At 40.1% G+C, this 21,158-nt stretch overlaps 1 protein-coding gene across 6 annotated transcripts in view; it reads left to right on the forward strand.

Annotated features, from left to right (window-relative positions):
- The window catches only part of ARMC9 (armadillo repeat containing 9), a 71,936-nt gene continuing 50,778 nt past the window's right edge, over window positions 1-21,158 (forward strand). For 4 of the 6 annotated variants that reach the window (XM_065674348.1, XM_065674351.1, XM_065674353.1 and 1 more), the window contains exons 1-9: window positions 55-257; window positions 390-478; window positions 2,154-2,279; window positions 2,682-2,852; window positions 3,786-3,941; window positions 6,608-6,694; window positions 7,911-7,935; window positions 14,822-14,979; window positions 17,936-18,034. In XM_065674348.1, the coding sequence (XP_065530420.1) occupies window positions 428-478; window positions 2,154-2,279; window positions 2,682-2,852; window positions 3,786-3,941; window positions 6,608-6,694; window positions 7,911-7,935; window positions 14,822-14,979; window positions 17,936-18,034 (873 nt within the window). In that variant the 5' untranslated portion in view covers window positions 55-257; window positions 390-427. The other 2 variants (XM_065674350.1, XM_065674349.1) reach the window with 2 other exon arrangements.

A 21,158-nucleotide genomic window follows, 5' to 3' on the forward strand; every position in this document is an offset into this window, starting at 1 on the left:
GTTGCCAAGGCGACAGGAGGCGGCGGCGGCGCGGGGTTGTGGGTAGGCGGTTCCGCGGCGGTTCTCGGTTCGCCCACGGGCTGTTAGGGCAGCATGCTCGCGGTCCCTGAGCATGCGGCCGGGGTCCCCCGGTCCGGGTGGGGGTGCAGCGGGCCGTGCTGCCGGTCTGCTGGCTGAGGAGCCGATGTGACGGCCCCGCGGCCTGGCGAGAGCAATGATGCTGGTCGGCGAGGACCGGCCTCGGAGCTTCCTCGGAGGTGCCTTGCGGGGGGTGGCGTCTCCCTTCATGTGGTTTGTTTGGGATGAGATGGCTGATGGGCTGTGCGTGGCTGGGGTTGTTTGAACCGCTGTGCTATCTGATAACCCCTTCCTTCTTTACGATTTCTTAGGTTTATCAACAATGACCCACAGCAGTTAACACTTAACGATGAGTAACGGTCAAGTTTGTGAACCCGAGTTACTTGGACTAGTGAGAGAGGTTGGTTTTCTCTCTTTTTTCTTTTTGGTTGACATGAGCAAGGCAAAATTTCATAATGCTTGTGTTCAGAGCCAGGCACTGTAACTGTGTTCTAAATTCTGGAGTTATTTATCTGGGCAAGTGTTTGCTACACCCTGAAATGATATTGACTTCTGTCATGCTCTGTAGATTCAAAGGGCTTAAACTCCATTAGATGCCAGTAGTCAAACATAAAATCAGTCTAGAATTATCTGTTGTTCATTGCAAATTAGGCTTTCATTAAAGGAACGGTTGATTAGATCCACAGGTAGTTTTAGGGCTGAGGTCCAACTTGTGGTAATAGTACGATCTTTAAAACATTGTTTAGCTACCACCTTGTTCCATGTGTGTATAAAAATCACAGCGGCATATAAAAACCCTAGAGCTGACAAAGCCCAGGCTGAAGTCCTGAGGCTACTGATCTCTATGGTTTAATGCCTAATCAGGATTTTCCAGCGAGTCACTCCTCTTATAGGCCATATGGGTAGAGGTAATCAGAATGTATTCTAAAGTGTGGAATGGTCCTGTGAAAAAGACAGAGGCTGGCTTTCAAGAGCAAGTGCCTCAGGCTTCTCTATAAATTGGCTAAAATGGGACATTTATGATTTGGAACAAGAACGCAAACTGCGATCTCTGCTGCTTCTTACCGCTCAATTCCTTTACTTGACACTGTGTTGGTAGACTAGTTTAGGGCCCTGAATGAACACCAAACCAACAAAACCTAGACCCCCTGCCTTGTGTGATCTATCTATTGCAGTGTTCCGCAGATGCCAGTGCTACAGAGGAGGAATCAGGAGTGGCATTCAGTGCCCAGTTTCACTAGGCTGTCTGTTGAAAGGCTGGACAGAGAGTCTACCAAATGGCAAAGTCATACACAAACTAAATTTTTTTAATGAATCTTGGAAAACAAATCTATAAAGAGGCTTAAGTACTTAATCATTACTATATTACTGTTTATGTTAACAGCGGAGAAAGTAAATGATTCTTGTTTTCTGTAGCAAATAAAAATGAATAGATTTTCTACAGATTCGAATAGGTAAAGATGAAGTATGAGGTCTTGCCCCAGCAACCAATAACTAAGACTTCTGAGATGGGAGAAGAAGGGAAGAGTTCTGTGGGATATAATAACTGTGCATTCTAGGAGGAAGAGGTAGGGCTATTTATCTCTTTCTCAGAAGAACAGTGCTTCATTAGATGTCTATTAATTCAGTTTGCATAGCTTCAAATGAGTGACCTAGCTTAGAATTCAAGCTATCTGTCTACTGCTGTGGAGATAAGAGTTATGCTTGAGAATTCTGCCCTCCAAGAATGCTGTTTGCAAGGAAGTTACTTGCTTATTTCTTCAACCAAGGTATAGCATTAATGAATTTCAGTTCTTTTTCTTGTTTGGTTGAATGAAATTACTGGCTAAATGGAGGAGCATCGTTTTTTCAGAGAGGATGTGCTTGGTTGTCTGTACTGTTTTCCAGAATGCAGGAAGAAATTTAGTTCTGAGACAGTATTTCCCTACCAAGAAGTCTTGGTTTGTTGCTGTGCAGTCTTTGGCGTTTATTTACCCTGCTACAGAGAAACTTTAAAGGACTTTGGCAATTTGTGGGTCACTCACTGGAGCATTAATAATCTAAAAACCTACTATTCCTATGTTTTTGTCTTGTAGTATTTGGATTTTGCTGAATTTGAAGAAACAGTGAAAGTATTTACAAATGAATGTCAAATAAAAGGGAAGACACTACCTAAACCAGCAGGTGTTTCCTCAAGAGATTCAAAAGCTTTGGCTGTTCAGGTAATGCATATTTTACACTACTTTCAGTAGTACTAGAAGCAGTTAAAGGCTACTAATCATTGTGTGAGATTACAGCGTCCCTTAGCTGTCTGAAGAGATTCTTGATTGTTTGAAGAAGTCTGCTAGCAGTCGTCTTAATTTGGATTTGTTGGTTGGTTGGTTGATTGGTTTTGGTTGTTTTTTTCAGGACTCCAGTCCTTTTGAACCTGAGACAGTAGTTTTGATTCTGACTATTTTAGGCTTTTGGCTTGCCATATTTTAGTAAGACTGATTTTTGCACATTGTAGACATTTATTTTTCCTCTGAGGGTTCAGATGGCACTTGAATTCTTCATTCACTGTTGGAAAAAATGTAGTGCTTCTGTGTCTGGTTTTTTTCACTGAATGCTTTTCACCTTTGCAGAAGGATCTGCTTACAGCATTTGAAAATGGTGAACAGAAAGTTTTCTTCCAGCTGTGGGAGGAGCATATTTCATCTTCAGTTCTGGAAGGTGAACCGGCTGCCCAGAAGCTGGAGTTTTATCTTCACATACACTTTGCCACTTACCTCTTGAAACACAATATTGGAAAGCCTGTAAGTCTAGTTCACAATTCAAACTTTAAATGCCTTTTGCTTGGTTAACTTCATTTATTTGTCTTCAATGTGGGTGAGGATGGGATATTTATTAAGAAGAATACGCAGTCTTTGGGCCACAGCCTGCATTTTAGTTGAACCAGACCCCTTGTATTGTGAAGTGTAGAGATGGAAGTTGGAGGTATCTTTCTCCTGGAGCTCCTGAAGTATTTTAAGTTGGAAAACACCAGCATGTTGATGCTTAAAACACTTACTTCGCTTCCAGTTCGGACTGAAGCTGTCTGTTGAAATACAAACATTTCTGATAAAATGAGAAAGCTGAATCTTGACCAGCGCAACATATCATATTGAAAACTAATTCCAAGCTGTCATAAAATAAAATCTCTGTTACATGGGACATTTATGACAAAGAGAAATTTAAGTAGCCTGGAGCCAGCCAGGGCTTAATAGCTCCTGCCTTACACCTGTCAGCTGCTACAGGAGTATTTGGATGCCTTCAGTTTGTTTTCCAGCCACTAAGAAGCTTTTGTTCTGTGTGCCAGCTCCCCTTCCTGGTGCTGTGAGTGGATTTTGTGGTTCTGTACTTATTGAAATGAAGCATGTCTAAAGTAGGTGTTTCCTCTCTGCCCTGAGTATGGAAATGGACTCTGCTTTAGAAATCTAGCCTGAAGAGGGAGGAATAACTTACATTCAAAAAGCAGCTGTCCCTCACTTTTGTTGAACCCTGGGGGAGAGAGACAGCATTGGTTTAAATTTACTTTGAGTGGCAAAAGCAAGATATAATGCTCCCTTGTGAAATAAATCTTGCTTTTTAGAGAACAGATATTCTGGCATTTCAAATTTAATGTGTTTAGATCTCTGTTTTTATTTGCCAGCATTATAGTGTGTTCAGAGTAGTAGTTTTCTAAATAAATACACTACTTCATTTCCTAGGACAAATCTGAACTTGAGGAAAGGATTTCTCATTTTAAGGGATACCTGGAAACAAAAGGAGCTGCACTGAGCCAGACTACAGAGTTTCTTCCCTTCTATGCTTTGCCTTTTGTTCCAAACCCCATGGTACATCCTTCATTTAAAGAACTTTTCCAGGTAAGTATCTGTTTTGCAAAGATGGTATTTATAATGATTTTTTTCATGGGGTAATAGATATTGAGTGATGTTTAATTTGGTAATCATTTTTATTGTTTCCTTTAAAAGAAACTATGCAATCATAAAAAAATTAAATATTTGATGGAGGAAGGGTTGTGAGAGTACTGTCAATAACAAAGTACCATCTTAAATACGTATTTTCTATTTGTTCTAAATGGTATGCTAGCTTTGTGTCTGTAAATAAGAATTGCTGCCTCTCCTTCCTTTCCAAACAAGCCTGAAATACACATGCTTCTGGGAATCACTATTTAGTAGTTAGGTCCCCCTAACTTGTTTTGAGGTTGTTGTACAGCCCCACTATCTGTGTGTAAATATAGCTGGGTTTAAAACATGATAGCTAAGCATGAGGAGACTGAAGCAGTTTCAGTTAATGTGGAAAAGAGGAAGTCAAGTTTATAGGTAATCCTTCTGTAACAAAAACAGACGCAGTGTTGCCTGCGCCTCCACCCCCCAAAAAAAAACAGTGCTGGAAGAGCACAGCTGTGCTTAGTGGTTTGGTGGCTCTTAACCACAGGCATTTTTCATGGTTAATTTTTTTTGTTAAATATGTTTCAGCCTTTGCTTTGACCATTTCGGAGTTGAGTTCTTAAGTTTGCTTGTGCAAAGTGAGAAGAGAGCGTAAAAGTTAGTGTGCTTGAACTTGAACATATTTGCAGGTACACTTTCAACGTGATGATGATCTACGGTTATTCTATTGATGAAAGTGTAACAAAACACCCTGACATTGACTGCTTTCTGGGCACCATGCAGGTAGATGATTAGGAGATGACAGTTTGATGTTCCAAAGCATTGGTGTACCTTCCCCTCAGGTACAGCCACCGTTTCCCCTGTGGTGAAAAACTGTGCCTTAACTTCTGGGTTACGCTGGGAACAGCTGGTTATGTGGTTGGACTGGATCAAGGACCTTATCTGCTTTATTGCCTGTGAATGTGTATATACAGCTCCCATGTACACACACACAGGTACAAAAATTTGTTTGTAAAATATGTACAGTATTTTTACAGGGTTATATATGCTTGAAACGCTTCACCATCCTACCACATGGACATTTCTGCTGGCTTTTATAAGCAGCTGCAGGCAGTTATTGTGGTAGGAGGAGATATCTTCAGCCTGCGTAGCTGCCACACGTTTTTTGATATTGCATCAAAGCTTAAGTGGTATTTGCCCTAGGGCTGACTTTGGGTGTACCAACTGATGAGGAACTCCAATTTAACAGCAAAAAGAGGCATGTACAGCAATATTCCTTTGGGACTAGCTATAAATACTGAGATGTACTGTTTGACCTCAGAGGTGGGATGTGACTACTCTTTTTTTAATTACCAGTGCTTTTTTTTTGCCTTTTTTTTTCCCTCTTTTTCCCCTGAATGCCTTCTCTGAGATGAGATCCTCAGGTTTATTCATAGTAACCCAGTGTCCAAGCTCTTAGTCCAGTCACTCATATTTTCTTGTGGGAATTGTACAGCTTATTCCATGTTAGTGTTGAAATACAGATTGTTTTATGTTTGAGAAAGAACAGCAATGAGTCACTAGTCTGCTTAGCAGTGTTCTTAGCTTTTTTTTTTCCTCAGGCGTCTGATGCTTTATATAGCTGAGTGTAATACATCTTGAAAAATAATATACACTCCTCTCTGTAGGAGACATGTTTCCTTTGGTAATATCCAGCATACTGCTATGCACCACTGTCTGGATACTGAATTGGAAAATGCAGCAAGTAAACTCTGTATGCTCTCCAGCATGGTGAAATAAGGGCAGATCTTAGCTGTGAGAACAGCTTGCAGCATATACGTATACAGCAGTAAATTTAGGAAGCTCCTGCTATTTGTTGGAAGATACTGCCTTTTCATTCGCTGGTTTGCTTTTCATCAAGCAGAAAGGCACTTAACTGAAAGTTTGAAATAGAATAAATGAGTATTCAGTGAATTCTTAGCTGTAGTTTGGCCTTCTTCCTTAACTGTTACTTTCTTGTGCTTATGAGATATTATGTCAGGCAGAAGACAGCATTCCAGTTAATGGCTGTTATGTTGGTCTAGTTTTTTGTATGAGTTGTTTCTCTCCAAATCCTTATTTTAGAACTGTTGTACTCAAATCACTGATGTCATAACATGACTCTTGCAGTAGTTACTGACAAAATTTACATTTCCCAGATGTTGTTAGGGGTGAAAGATGTCTAGCGATTACTTTTAGAAAGCTGAGCGGTGGGAAATTTTTCATTTCATACTCTATTTCATAAATATGAAATTCACTTTAATATTTTTATCTTTTTTTCAAGATGCTTATATTTTTTAGGTACTTCTAATTTAGGGGCAGTTGTTGCATGTCATATGAGGCACTAATATTATATGGTACTTTAACACTTTAAATGAAGCTACATTGCGTTTCTAGAACATTCATTTAGGAATAATACTGAACTCTCTTCTATCTTTTGTACACTGTTATGGGTATCTAGCAAACACATTCACTTCAATAACAGTGAAGGGAAAAACACTTCAGTACGATGCTGGCTGCCTTGTTTAGTAGTAGTGGAAGGTGGCTATGATCAAAACAGTACTTTCAGCAGAGTGTATGTATTTGGTGGAAAACTGTCATCATTTGGTTTTCTTTTCAAGGATTCTTGGACATCGGACTTAAGGATGAGACTGGAAAAGTTCCTGTCTCTGACCCTCAAAGACACTCCTCGGCTACTCACTTTATTTGTATCCTTTTGAGAAAACACTTTGAAGATAATTAGAATTACTGCGAAGAGGCAGTATAATTTACTGGAAGAGTGTGCTGCTGAGATTTACAGCAGGATTGCAGTAACGTTGCAGTTCAGTATTTTTAGGATAGGAAACTTTGTTTATAATCTTTTGAAAACGTTATGTGAAGACAATGGATAGATGCATATGCACTTGCATATTTATTGTATGACCATTCTTTGCTTCCATGCAGAAAGCACAGGATACCTGAAGACACTGACCTGAGCTGACTTCTGTCTCGGCATTAACTAACTAAAAGCTTTTAGGCTTTTCTAGCTGAAAGTTTTCCAGGGCTTTTAAGGGTTCCATAAATTCTTGTTTTACTAAATGGCTTGTGATCCAGACTTATTTTTCTAACAGTATTGTTTGAGCTGTGTTGTCAGGCCTAATTTGCAAACTCACTAGCTATATGACAAATTTTCTTCCCTGTTTTTCATCAGTACAGTTACACACAGGGTAGAAAAAAAATGGAGTCTTTGTTTCTAGGGTTTTGGGGCATTTTTGTTTTGTTTTGTTTTTTAACAGAAGTTAGAAGTTCTTTTCTTGCTATATCTTGTTTTGAAGCCGCATGTTGCCATGGTGGTACTGAAGGATGAGCTGGGAATATATTCCTTCTGTTCCATTCTTGCCTGTTTGCCAGGGTGGGGAACAGTGATCAAAACAGTGTTTTCACTTCCATCTTAAGAATGTTTGTGTGGGAGTCTGGCATAAAACAGCTAAAGAAAATTTTCTCTCTGCTTATTTCTCTTTATGGAGTAATTGACCAGATCTTTATTGAGCCCTGAGTATTTCTTAGGTATAAAATGTCACTTACCCTTAAACAGTTGCATATTTGTATGTTGATATGTAAAATCAGTGGCTTGACTTTTGATTTTGGTGTTAATACATTTAGACTGGTGTTACTGTATCTTCTACTTCAGGGCTGGATTTAGTATCTTTAAAGGTCTCAAGTCTCTGTGCAACGTTGTACATTGTACACAGGATTTTTATGTATTTATTATTGATCCATTTATTGTTTTCCTGTAAAGCATTAGGCATTGGCTGTTGCCTGGGACAGCAGGAATATTTGACTTGGCTGGGTTTGCCAGTTGGTTGAATTTCTCATTCTGTCTCTGGATCAAACATGTACTGAAAGAATGCATATTTTCCTGAACTGCTCCTGCTCAAACAACAGAAGGAGAATGGACAGTGCAGCAAAGGTAAATGCTGAGATGTGGTGAGATTACTGGGGGCTATAGTAGTAGTAGAAAGTACACCTGCTGTGACAGGGAAACTAGTGATGCATGGTGAAAAGTCCTCTGAAATCCAGACCTCTGTCTTGGTAATAGTCGTTGCTAGACTGGTTGAGGTCAGTAGGGTTGAACATAGAAATGCTATAAATGGGAAAGGGCTTAGTCACAGGGTTTGTATTTTAAGTCTGTTCTGTCCCAAAATGGTAATAACAGATGGAGAACTCTGTACAAAGTGCCATACTAGCTCTCCATTTTTAGTTATGATGAAAGTAAGTTTTCTCAGATTTCTTTCCCATACTTGCTTATGCCTACCTGCATCTGCCAGATTTCAAATCTCATTCAGTTATTTGGATCACTGTCTGATGATTTTCAACAGACTTGATTTTTGTTCTTATTCACTCATTCTGTTCAAAATCCTAAAATAGCACATACTGGTATCTCCTGAATAAGAATGTTTTAAGTATGGCTCTGGTGTGTTGCATTTTTAGGTAAGCTGTTCATACACACCTAAGTGTGTTAGTGACTTGGGGATCTTTAAAAAAATGATTTCAGCACTGAATTCTGTTAGATTCTGATGGCATTTGAAATATGTGCCTTTTAAAAGTCACTTCAATAAATAGAACACCTCCCGTATGAAGATAGGCTGAGAAAGTTGGGGCTGTTCAGCCTGGAGAAGAGAAGGCTGCGTGGAGACCTCATAGCAGCCTTCCAGTATCTGAAGGGGGGCTACAGGGATGCTGGGGATGGACTGTTTGTTAGGGACTGTAGTGACAGGACAAGGGATAACAGGTTAAAACTTAAACAGGGGAAGTTTAGATTGGATCTAAGGAAAAAATTCTTTACTGTTAGGGTGGTGAGGCACTGGAATGGGTTGCCCAGGGAGGTTGTGAATGCTTCATCCCTGGTGGTGTTCAAGGCCAGGTTAGACGGAGCCTTGGGTGACATGGTTTAGTGTGAGGTGTCCCTGCCCACGGCAGGGGGGTTGGAACTAGATGATCTTAAGGTCCTTTCCAACCCTAACTATTCTGTGATTCTATGATTCTATAACTAAGATTCCCAACTATCTTGCATTTATTTTTTTCACCTGACTCTGTGTTCACTTTATTAGTAGGGATTTGTATGAGTCCAGCTGGTTTCTTCAGATGACTTCTCCGCTTGAGTTATTTTAATCTGTAATTTTAAACTGAGGATTTACTACTTGTAGATTGAATTAAGGAGAAAGTTAGGCTTATCTCCAAGGGTGAGTTCCAGGTATTTTCTTTGTTATTTGTCATGCATTAGACTTTCATTGAATAGTAGAAAGATCTTTGTGGATGTTTATTTTCCAGAAGTTACTTTTTTCTTGTGGCAATAATTCAATACTCTGATTAAAAAGAAATGACTACATGATTGGACCTGAATTATCTTGAGTCCAGTTGCTTCTTATTTGCATAGGTTCTGTGCCTTGTGCAAGTACAGGCAATGTCATGGTATTGAATCCATGCAGGTCAGCTTTAATTTGTAGATCTGTTGTGTGCCTTGGAGATTGAGTTGGTTTGGATTTTTCATAAACATTACTTGAGGGCTGTCTCATATGAAAGTTTTGGATCTGAGATGTTTTTTTTTTGCAGTAAGCTACTCGGGTCACATGGGATCCACAGTACATACTTGCTGTTGGAGAACGTTTATCAGTGAAGGAGAAAAGCAGAGAAAATTAATAGGCAACACTTGAACTAAGAGAAGTGTGGCAGAGAGTCCTGGAAGCAGCCTTTTGTGCATAGTTGCCAGTCATTAGTCTGACATACTGAAGCACTTGAAGTTTAGGTGGGGTGGTGCCTATGCTCTTGAGAGTGTCCTGCAGAGTTCGGTGTGTTTACCTTGCCTGATTAAGCTGCTACAGTCTGGCTTTTTACACATTTTCAAAAAAAAAAAAAAAGAAGAAAAATTAATACCTGTATGCATTTCAGAGCTACTTGTGTGGCAGTTGTGCCTAACTTCCAGCTCTCCCATGTGTTTTCAGTTTGGCAGAATGGTTGGCATCTTGCACAGAGAGCTTCAGACCTTCTGTGTGTCTTCAGGCTAACACGAGTGGAGGGAATGAAGTATTTGGAACTGGGTTCAGCTGCTGTCCCCTTCACTGCCTCATACATATCTGTGGATGAGTTCACAGCTATTCTTCCACCGTGTCCTTATAGCAGCCTTCTAGTATCTGAAGGGGGCCTACAAGGGTGCTGGAGAGGGACTCTTCATTAGGAACTGTAGTGATAGAACAAGGGCTAACAGGTTAAAACTTAAACAGGGAAAGTTTAGATTGGAGATAAGGAAGAAGTTCTTTACTGTAAGGGTGGCGAGGCACTGGAATGGGTTGTCCAGGGAAGTTGTGAATGCTCCATCCCTGGCAGTGTCCAAGGCCAGGCTGGACAGAGCCTTGGGTGACATGGTTTAGTGTGAGGTGTCCCTGCCCACTGCAGGGGGGTTGGAACTAGATGATCTTAAGGTCCTTTCCAACCCTAACTATTCTATGATTCTATGTCAGGGAAGGGGAGAGTAGGGAACTGTGGCAGACTGCTGCACAAGAGAAGGTGAAGTGTGACCTGTCTGTCTCTGACAGACAGTCAGGAGTTGCTATAGTCTGAATTACTATTAATGTGGAAAGATGTCAGTTTAAAATATAGATAGTAATTTTTATGGAAATGAGGTTAGCAAGAACAGGAGACAAAGCAACTATTGCCTTTCCTAAGAGCAAGGTTTCAGTGTCACCTAAGGAGATCTGGCGTCTGACAGCAGCTCTTGTGACCTGCAACTCCTCTGCTGAGAGCTCTGCTGCATTGTATGCAGGAAGTCAACCTGGCTGGATTAAGTGCTTCTGGTAAAGTGTGGGTGGGTGGACTGAAACTAAAGAGACAGGGAGAGCAAGCACAAGTTCAGGAAATGTGTTTGAGGCGTGGGTAGGTTGTCATAAAGGATAACAACTAGTCTCTTAAAGAGAAATGCTTATTGTGGAATTATGCATATGTGCGTATGTGTAACTCCTTGGCTGTTCATAGGAACTGGAGTCAAAATGTTAAAAAGACTTGATAATTACATACATGAAAGAGCAGGCAAGAATATTGGTAGGAACATGCAGTAGTTCAGATGATGCCTACTGCCAGCATCTTCGTTTGGCAGAGTCACAAACTTTACTGTATGCTGCATCCTCCTAAACTAGGAGATTAGTCCTCTATCCTTTATTTTCCCCTTTTCCTCCACATATGAATAATGGTCTGGCAGATACTGGGTCCAGAGCTTCTCCCCACCCCTTTGTAAACCTGTCATATGCAGAAAGCTTATAGGAGTTGTGTCTGGGAGAGGGAAAGAGAGAAGTGAAATGTGTTGTGTTACTCTCTGATACGTGTTACAGGTGCAGTTTGATCACTTCTGCAAAGTGACATAAATGTGAACTGCTTCTGAAAGGCAGTTTCCTTTTCACCAATCCTGACTAAGATGGCAATGACTTTAAACAAGCAACGAAATACTAATTTTTGTCTGGACTGGTAGCTCCCTGATCTGTCTGCCAAATGGTGTTATTGGTTGTGGGGATGTGGCTGGAATGCAAGGTCATTGAAATGAGGTAGCACAGGACCAACACTTCCAACAGCTCTCTCTGGGTCAGCTACAGGTGAATGATGAAAGCTTCCTGCTCTCTTAGTAAGAAACTTTAATGAAATACTTTTCCTTTTTTAGTAAAATTACTTATGTGTGAGAAGATAGTGGAAAAAAAAAAAAACCCAAACAGCCCAATATGTCAAGGCTTTGTGATTCCTTTCTTTGACTCCCCTGTATCAGTAAAGACCAGTGTTTGTAATTGATAATCCCTAAATTTAACATGCAAGGGGTAACTTGGACCCTGTTTTTTGATTGCCAAGACTAGCGTTCATGAACTGCATGAAGTTTTGTTTATGTAGTTTGTTTTTGCTGACTGTAGTTGAAAGATGGATTTTCATCACTGGAAACTTTCCCCACTGGGCTGTGAAAAGCAAGCAAATCATGGGTAGGTTTATATTTTGTGGCTTGGTGCTTCCAGCCATCTCCTGAGTAAAGTCATGCTCTAGGTACATACACTGAAAATTTCTGAGTCAAATGTGTTTTATCACAGTTAAATAAAAATGTATTCCAATTGCTCATCTAGGCAAAAGAATAAAGCATTGAAGAGTGGCTAGTTTTGAGCAATGGTTGCTCTCAGAATCTTTTAGTTTAGAAAAATACTCTTGTTTTGAGCTGTATCATTAAAGCTGTGGCAGCAGTTTAGCAGTGATGGTTGTGGGATAAAAATAAAATTTAAGTTGAATGATTATTGTTGGAAGAGAATAATTTGGGCTGTCTTTGGAAGTTATCTTAGCTTTTTTGATTTGTAAGTTTATGAATATTGATTGCAGTTGAGATGGTTTTAACAGCTTAAAGAATTGCAAAATGTTTGGTGCTCCAAGCAGGATTGCTAAATACTACTGGGAGCTGTTCAAGTGTTCTTTGGGGTTTCCTTTCCAAGTGCATTTTGCTGGATTTTAACAGGATCTGTGGCTTGTCACAGCTTCTGTTATTTCACATTGGTTTGTGCTCCCTCCTTGAAAGCATAAGAAAAATATTATTAGGGTGGCTTAATTTGCAGTTGGTTCTCGAGTATCAGTCACAAATCCTGCAGGTGCAAAATGCTGTGATTCATGAATAGTTTTCAGAAGGTGGCCATTCTTAGAGGGGAGAAAGCTGTGAGAGTAAAATAACTGTCTGGGTGTTAGTCGTTTTTTTTCCTTAACTCATAGATTTTTGAAAAAACATGGATTAGAAATAAGATGTACCTTCTTTGTACTCCATGCTTTAGGACTGTCAATTTATAGCTAAAGCTTATAGCTAAAGTCTGTTAATGCACATTTTCTCTAAAAATCCAATTAAAAAGATGATTTTGCTAAATTTTCTGAAAGTAAAAATAAGATGTTCTGACATCTACTGCTTTTAACATAAATGGGATAAAAGCCTATTCCAGAAACCTTAAAATCCATACGATATGACAAGTTTTTAAAGCAGTTTCCAACATCTGAAATCGTAGAACTATCTGATGACTTTGATCTTGTTTATTTGTAATGAAAGCTTTATGAACAGTTCTGTTTTAATAGTATGTTCCTGACAGTTTTGTGTCTCTTATGTGCATGTGTTTATTGCTCTTTTTGAAGTGTTTTGTTGGAAGTTGTTTGACAGATACTTGTGCATTAGTAGTACATCACTACCTGCAATATAACTTGATCACCATTGTAGAAGAGAACTTGTCAAGACTCTACCAGATAAGCCATGGTGTTAATACAGGACTTCCCCTCCCCATTTTTCCCTCTGAAGATTACCACCCGCTGTGCCAGTCACCTTGGTTCAGAAGAAGTTCTTGCCTGTATTCAGAGGGCAAGGGAGCAAATGTCAAGGGGCAGTTTCTGAATAAGTACACCTAAATTCTCCAGAGCTTATTGCAGCTGTAAGGTATATGCTGGGATTTTTTTAAACACAGAGGATAACAGTGCAGTGAAATGCTGCTTAGCATTCTCCAAATGAAGATCCAAAAGATTTCCACTGATATCGATTATGTTTCCCAATGCTTCTATGTTATAGGAACATATGATCTCCATCTTTATGGAAAGAAATAGTGAATCATGAAAGAGGATAGTGGTTTCCTTAAAGACGATGAGCAAAGTCTGTTCAAAGCCAGGAACAGGAAATAGTTTTTCTAGTTTCTAATCCTGTATCTTAGCTCCTTCCTTCATTTTTCTTCCCTTTGGGTCTGTTTGGACCTAAACTGTTTTGGTCATACTGGGCTGTTTGGAATGCTCTACTATAACCCCAAAATTTTTTAAAATCTGTGAAAAATAATCCTACTTCTCTCTGAAACTTTGTTGTCAAGCTGCTTCCTGCCCATTGCTTAATAGAAAGTCCTATGGTAAATATTGAGTCTGTTTGCAGATGGGCGTGATGCCGTTTTTGCGACAGCGATACTGGCTTCTCAGCAAACTAATTTAAAACATAATGTTCTAGCAAATTACATAGACATCAGCAGTAACAATAGAAATATTGTGCCTCCCTTCATAGTTATCCAGGTATGAAGATGTGCACTGCAATACACAGCTCCAGATTCTGTGCCTGCCTTCCGTGCAGAATGCTAGTTTGACTAGGTCTGAGGTTGTTTTCCTTAAAAGATAGCAGACTTAGTATTTACTTTAAAGTAAGTGAAGCGCTACATAACCTAAATATCAGTGGTCTCTTTCTATAAAATATCTGGAGAAAACACCCAGCCTCGTAGTGTAATCTGTCAAGCACTGGCATGAACCTCTGGGTACTGTCATTCTCCCATTTTGTTGCTTTATCTTTGAAGTGTTGCTGAGTGTGATACTGCTTTTTACCCACTGGTACTTAAATTAATGTAGCAGACAGTGCATGAGTCTCATCTGAAGATACCAAGTCTGAGCTGCATTTTGTCGTATATTACTCTGATTTGATGCCTACTGTCTTGTTTTGTCTCCGATAGCATGGGACTTTTTGGATTAACAGACATTTAAAATGGTATTCTCTTCACAAATGTATTCAGTGGTATTTACTGTTTAATAGTTGTATTACTGCTATAACTGTGAAGCAGTTGTTACTTTGGGCAATTAAGGCAAAATAAATACTTGTAGTTGTTATGACAAACTGAAATCACACTAGTAGTATGGAATTATTGCAGTGTAATTCCACACCATGGATAAAAATAATTCCATAGCAGCAGGTGAAGTTATCCCTTTAGAGCAGTAAAAATGCTTGTGGGCTTTTTGTCCTTGTGGTTGAAAAGGTGATGTTATTTCTTTTTTTATTATTCTCTTGACAGAAAGGTTGCAACATCTTCAACAACAGTTAGTGGAATCTGAGGGCAGAGCCATGACCTACCTGGAACAATTCAACAAAATGCAGGCAGACTACCGTAACCTTATTGGAGTCACTGCAGAGCTGGTGGATTCCTTAGAGGCCACGGTCAATGGCAAGATGGTAAGAAATGATTCAGATGTGTACTTGCTTCCTCATCCCACGGAAAATGGCGAAAAAATGCCACTAAAATGTGAATTGAGCTTTGTAGTTAAGAGCATTTCTCAAGTACTATGTCTTCTTGCTAATGAAACAGCACTTTGGATGAGAGATGTCTTCTGTTGCCTCTGTGTACTAGAATGAAATTAGTGCAGAATATGGATTGAATTGTTCTGGCCCAGAAATCTTCAAGAAATTATCACCGTCTCACAAGACAGTTCTCTTCTGAGAGTCCCCTTTTGAGCTTTGGCATCAGCAGTGATTAGAAGGTATTTCTGTGACTATTGCCTGCAATCCAGCCTATCAGAAGTTGTATATTTAAAACTGCTGCCAGGTCTGTTTTAAATTACAGTCTGGTGGAAACAATTGTGTCATCCAAAATGTTGGTGAGGGAAAGCTTTGCTTTCTGTTCTACTGAGCTCAACTTGTTCATTTAGTTGGTAAAGGGAGCTGGGGTAGGAGTAGTGAATGAGTTGCGCAATGTGGGAAATGGGCCACACACGTGACTGTGGAAGGTACAACTTTATTATGAATATTTTTTATACAAAGATGATTTTATGCTTCATCTTTTGTGCCATCTTCTCTTCAAGCATGCAAGAAGTACTATAACTTCTGTATAACCTGAGAATTACTCTTATGGCAGATGTCTGTGGCCTCTAGATGCTTTTAAAGGAGCTGTGAATTATTAACAGGGAGAATGACCCAGGAATTCCTGTGCTGCTTGCTGAAGAATCAGTATGTACTTTCCTCCAGTCATCAGCGTGAAAGTCTTATATTTCATTAAAAGAATTTGCCTGTAGGTGTGAGCTTTGCTTTAGAGCAGATTAGGAAAGGTATATGCTCACATGAGCTCTGGTAACAATGAGAAGTAGGTAGTAATTAATTTGCTGCCTCGCATTTCACACTTCACTGCTCTCCAAGGTGATAAACCCTTATGTTCTGGAGGAGCCAGGCACTTTATCTTTTGCTGTGAAGGCTTGTTTCGTTTCCTTTATAAGCCTTGTGCTGTGCAGTCATTTGATCCTTCCCACGTGTGTCCAGCAGAGAGAGCCCTTTCGTTGGGAATCTTGGTTTCTGTCATTTCTGAATCCAGAGTGGAGCACTGACTAAAATAATGTTGAAGTTACAGCATTCTGAATTTGAAGGGTTTTATTATCTCGCCATAGGTCTGAGACTATCAGAAGTGCCTCATTCGCGTTTCTGTGATCTAGGTCCTCTCAGTTGTTCTGGGGAAGTTAATAATTGTTCTGAAATCAAGTAGTTCTATTGTGGTATAGATTTCCCAAAACAAAAAACCTAAGCCTGCTGCGATGTTTTGCATTGAATCATAAAGTGCTGTACTGTGTAACTCATATTTATTCTTCCTGCTGTGCAAGACAGTTGTGTAGGTTCTGCTTTTTAACTAGACAGCACATCAGCATATCAGAAGTCTAAAGCACAAAACTTCTTCATACTTACTGTTGGACAACTTACCTTTTGATTGATACCTGTATGCAAGCATAGATGTGATAAATTCTGTTTTTCTTCTAGATTCTCTGAAAGTTTTTAGTGTTAGTGTCATGAATACCGTAACTACTCCCAGGTGAAGAGGGTTTACATTTTTCTTAATTTTGTAGAATCACAGAATGATTAGGGTTGGGAAGGACCTTAGAGATCATCTAGTTCCAACAACCCTGCCATGGGCAGGAACACCTTGCACTAGACTAGGTAGCTCAGAGCCCCATCCAACCTGGCCTTGAACACTGCCAGGAATGGGGCATCCACAACTTCCCTGGGCAACCTGTTCCAGTGGCTCACCACCTTCACAGTGAAGAATTTATTCCTAATATCTAAATTTACCCTCTTTCATTTGAAGGCCATTCCCTCTTGTCCTATCCCTACAAGGCCTTTTCAAAAGGCCCACTCCAGATTTCTTGTAGGCCCCCTTCAGATACTGGAAACTGCTGTAATGTTTCTCTGGAGCCTTCTCCAGGCTGAAGAACCCCAGCTCTCTCAGCCTGTCTTCACGGGAGAGGTGCTCCAGCCCTCTCAACATCTGCATGGCCTCCTCTGGACTCGCTACAACAGGTTCACATCCTTGTTATGTTGGGGGCTTCAGAGCTGGATGCAGTACTGCAGGTGCGGTCTCACCAGAGTAGAGGAGGAGTACCACCTCCTTCAACCTGCTGGTCACATTCCTTTTGATGGAGCCTGACATACAGTTGGCTTTCTGGGCTGCAAAACTGCTGACAACACACTGTCAACTCATATAGAGCTTCTCATTAATGAACATCGGCAAGTCCTTCTCCTCAGGGATGCTCTCAGTCCAGTATCTACCCTACTTATAGCTGTGCTTGGAATTGCCCTGACCCAGGTGTGGGAACTTGCACTTGGACTTGTTGAACTTCATGAGGTTTGCGCTTGCCCACCTCTCTATCCCTGTCAGGATCAACAGTGTGTCGACCACACCCTACAGCTTGGTGTTGTCACCAAACTTGCTGAGAGTGCTTGGTCCCGCTGTCCATTTCACCAGCAAATATGTTAAACAGCGCCAGTCCCAATACCAACCCTGAGGAGCACCACATGTCATTCATCTCTGTTGAGTTGTTGACTGTAACTTTCGAGTGCAACCGTTGAGCCAATTCCTTATCCACCAAGTGGTCCATCCACCAAATCCATGTCTCTCCAGTTTAGTAATAAGGATGTCATGCAGGACAGTGTTAAATGCTTTATGGAACTTCAGTTCTGTCATGAATTTCTGAACAGAAGTGTAGTGGCATTAAATACTTTGTGCTTGCATCAATGAGTCTCAGGTGTGTGATTTTTTGCCCTCTGGAGAAAAACAAAACAAAACAACAAACAACCTTTAATACAGAAACACTTGTCTGGTAGAAAGTGTAAGTTTTATTATAATCGTGTTCTCTCTGTTTCCTAATTTTAGATCACACCAGCGTATCTTCAAAGTGTTTGTGTTCGTTTGTTTAACAATCAGATGAGACAAAAGGTAGCACATAGTATTGACTTCACAAAGCCTGGAACTGTAAGTATTCATGTTTGGTTTTCTTACAGTAACTATCTCAAGAGATAATACCACTTACACTGTACATTTAAACAACAAATGTGAGATAGTAAAGGCAAAATGTGTCATGTACCCAAGCTTGTATAAGAGTATAGCAATGCAGAAGGTTTTGTTGATATCAAATGCTGGTGAAATTACATGGTTACACGGTCATAGCTGCATAACTATGATTAATTCTGTTGTTATGATAATGGTAAGCTGTGTATCTGTTTAAATGCTAACTGAACATTTGAAAAACTGAAACAAACCTAAAACTAATATCCCGAGTGTGGTTTGATGGCACATCTTAGCCAATTTAATAATTCAGCTAAAAAGGGGTGGTGCTGTCGTTCAGCTCTGGACACATGTTCTGTTCCTTTCTGCTGTCAGTGATGCTCTTATAACCCAGAGTGATTTGGCTTAGCCAGCTAAGGGAGAAGCATCAGACAGGATCATGGGAACATAAGGGGAAAAGAAGAAAGGAGAACTTCCCTTATATGTAAAAGCTAGTTGTTAGATGGGCATTTAGATGAGACACCCAAATCAGCTTGTTGATTTACATGATGAGCTTTAATTCCATATCTGAGGATCTTTGATCTTACTGATAAGCAGCTTACGCTCCCTAGGTTTTTTCTTCTTACTTCACCAGCCTCTTATTCCTTTTCAGATGGCTGCAGTATACTGAGCTGCTTGTGCCCATTAGTGTTCTGCTCAATCTCTTCTGCCTGAATGGAAAGAGAGCTTTTTGTCCCAGGAGCAGAACCATCTGAACCATCTTAGGATAGTTTCTAGTGTCTGTGAAACTGTGCCTGGGGGTGTGAAATTTTAAATGACTTAATGGTAGTGTAAGAGCTGTTCAGTGGTACAACCATTTTTAATACCTAGTTTGTTCTAATTTTTCAAACACGCATTAACGTTAAAACTGCATTAGAACATTTTAGTATTAAAATATTGTGTGCCAGTGCTTTACAAACTGAAGTCATGAACTATGATTATTATTTTTGCCACAGCAGACTTTCATGTATACGTAAGTTTGTAGTAGGAGGGCTTTGTGAAGTATCAAAGGAAAAGCAGAAGAAAATAAGATTCTTGCTCATTATTCTAGCCAATGTTTTTAATAACAATGATGCTATGGGTACATTTTGTTCCTCTTGAAAATTATTACAGAAATATGAGGAGATAATAAAAATGCTCCCTTTTTATGTTCAGATATTTTCAGTGATAAATATTATTCCTCATTGCTCCGTTTAAGCTGTTTTAAATGCCTTCAATTCCCTGTTAATGGTCAGATCTTTGTCTGACCTGCTGTGTATTTGAGAGGTGTACTCTTAGCAGCTATTGCAGGCTGCATATCCCAGGGTTTTGGGAAGCAACCAGAATCTCTGCTTATCTGCTACCTCAGCATTAGGGTCTGCTCGTAAGTCTTCTCTTTTCAGATTTACACCTTGTCTGTAGTGCATGGTTATGCCATGTCCCACCCTCTAATGTACCTCCTGCTCCATCTTTCTTCTGGCCAACAGTTCTCAGAGGTCTTCCCTCTTTCCCTGCCAATGGCTTTCTAAGGTCATGCTGTATGTATCCCACTAGTCTTCTGTATTTTTACCATCTGATGTTGTGGTTGCGTGTGTCTCCTAGCTTCCCTTCCCTGTACTGAGATCATTCATTCTGTGCAGCACCATTCCCTCTTCTATCTGTTCCTGCTCTCTGCTTGCATCAAGGCTTCTCATTTTCTCCTGTGATTTGAAGATACTTAATTTGCCCACTCTTGTTATTTCTTTTCTTTCTGTCATGAGTTGATCCTCTGACCTCTTGAAGCCCTTTTGGGCAAAGTATCCTCCTTATGCGAGGTGCCGATTGTTTTCTTTATCCACTATGCAGGAAGTGCAGAAGTGGCTGAAGCTGTGTCTTCACTGATAAAAACTGTATGGATTATTGCTAGACTGCATATGGCTTGCTATGCCCCTGTCACAGATGCAATTTCAGCAGAAACATCTGTCCTTGTATGGTTTAGCCTTTAGGTATAGGCATCTGTTTCCTTCTCTATGAAATAAATAAAGAGTTTTAAGAACAATAACTGATCATTGGAGAAGTGGATTAGCAGCCATGTATAAGCACAGTATTTCAGCCAGAATCTCTGTCACTGGGGCTTTTTAAGGACAAGGTAAGACAAATGGACCACTTGTGGCTGATGCTTGATTCTTCCTCCAGGACAGATTAGGCTACCAAAATCTCCTGCAGCCATACTTTTTCATTTTCCTTCTGGTAAAGATGCTCAACTGTGAAATGACTGTTGGTCTTATGCATCATGTTTATTTACTGCTGCTTTTCTAAAAGCATTTTAAAAAGTATTTCTGCTTCAGGAGCACCTTTGCCACCATACTTGTGCCCCTGTGGCCAGTTTAGTGCAGTCTGCAGCAATGTAGGTAGGTCAGAGAAAGAGGATTTGGTGGTGGTGGATGTTTTCCCCCTCCTAGAATTGAATTTTTGCCTCCTTTCTGTCTCAAGTTAGCCAGTTTAGATGAGTAAAGCTGTGTTCTTCTGGCAGAGTTGTATCTATTTTTATACTAGGCTTTACTAGCATAACTGTTTGTGTGTGACTTTGTCTCCTTTGCCCATACTATTTGTAGTAGTTGCTGTGCCAGCAAAGTTCTCTAGTGAAGGACCAGAACAGCAAGAACCCTGAGACTGTTTAGATTAAGGGTTTCTCAACTACTTTAAGTTGCTCCTTGACAGTGAGGTTATAGTAGCTACTGTGGTTGAAATCTGATGTTTCTATAAGCAGACCCACACACTCAGGCTGTCTGAGGAGTTAACCAGGTTTTGGAGTGCTAATCGCGGTGTTTGCTTGTGGACCTTTGCTGCATCATAACCAGGTTTCTTCATCTTATGCTTCTGTCCACACTTGTTTCATCATGTTTTCTTGTTTGTCTCCCATGTAGAGAGTTCTGGTTTATACATGAATAGCAAACACGTAGAAACACAAGTAAGTGGAAGAAGAAAATACACATGTAGCCCATCTTCTGAGAAGAAAAATGAGATTCCTTCCTAATCATCCCAAAGTACTTCTAACCTCTCCTTGACTCTGTTGATCTAAGAAACCAGATAA

This window comes from Lathamus discolor, chromosome 3 (assembly GCF_037157495.1).
Source record: "Lathamus discolor isolate bLatDis1 chromosome 3, bLatDis1.hap1, whole genome shotgun sequence".
In the NCBI taxonomy this organism is placed as follows: domain Eukaryota; kingdom Metazoa; phylum Chordata; class Aves; order Psittaciformes; family Psittacidae; genus Lathamus; species Lathamus discolor.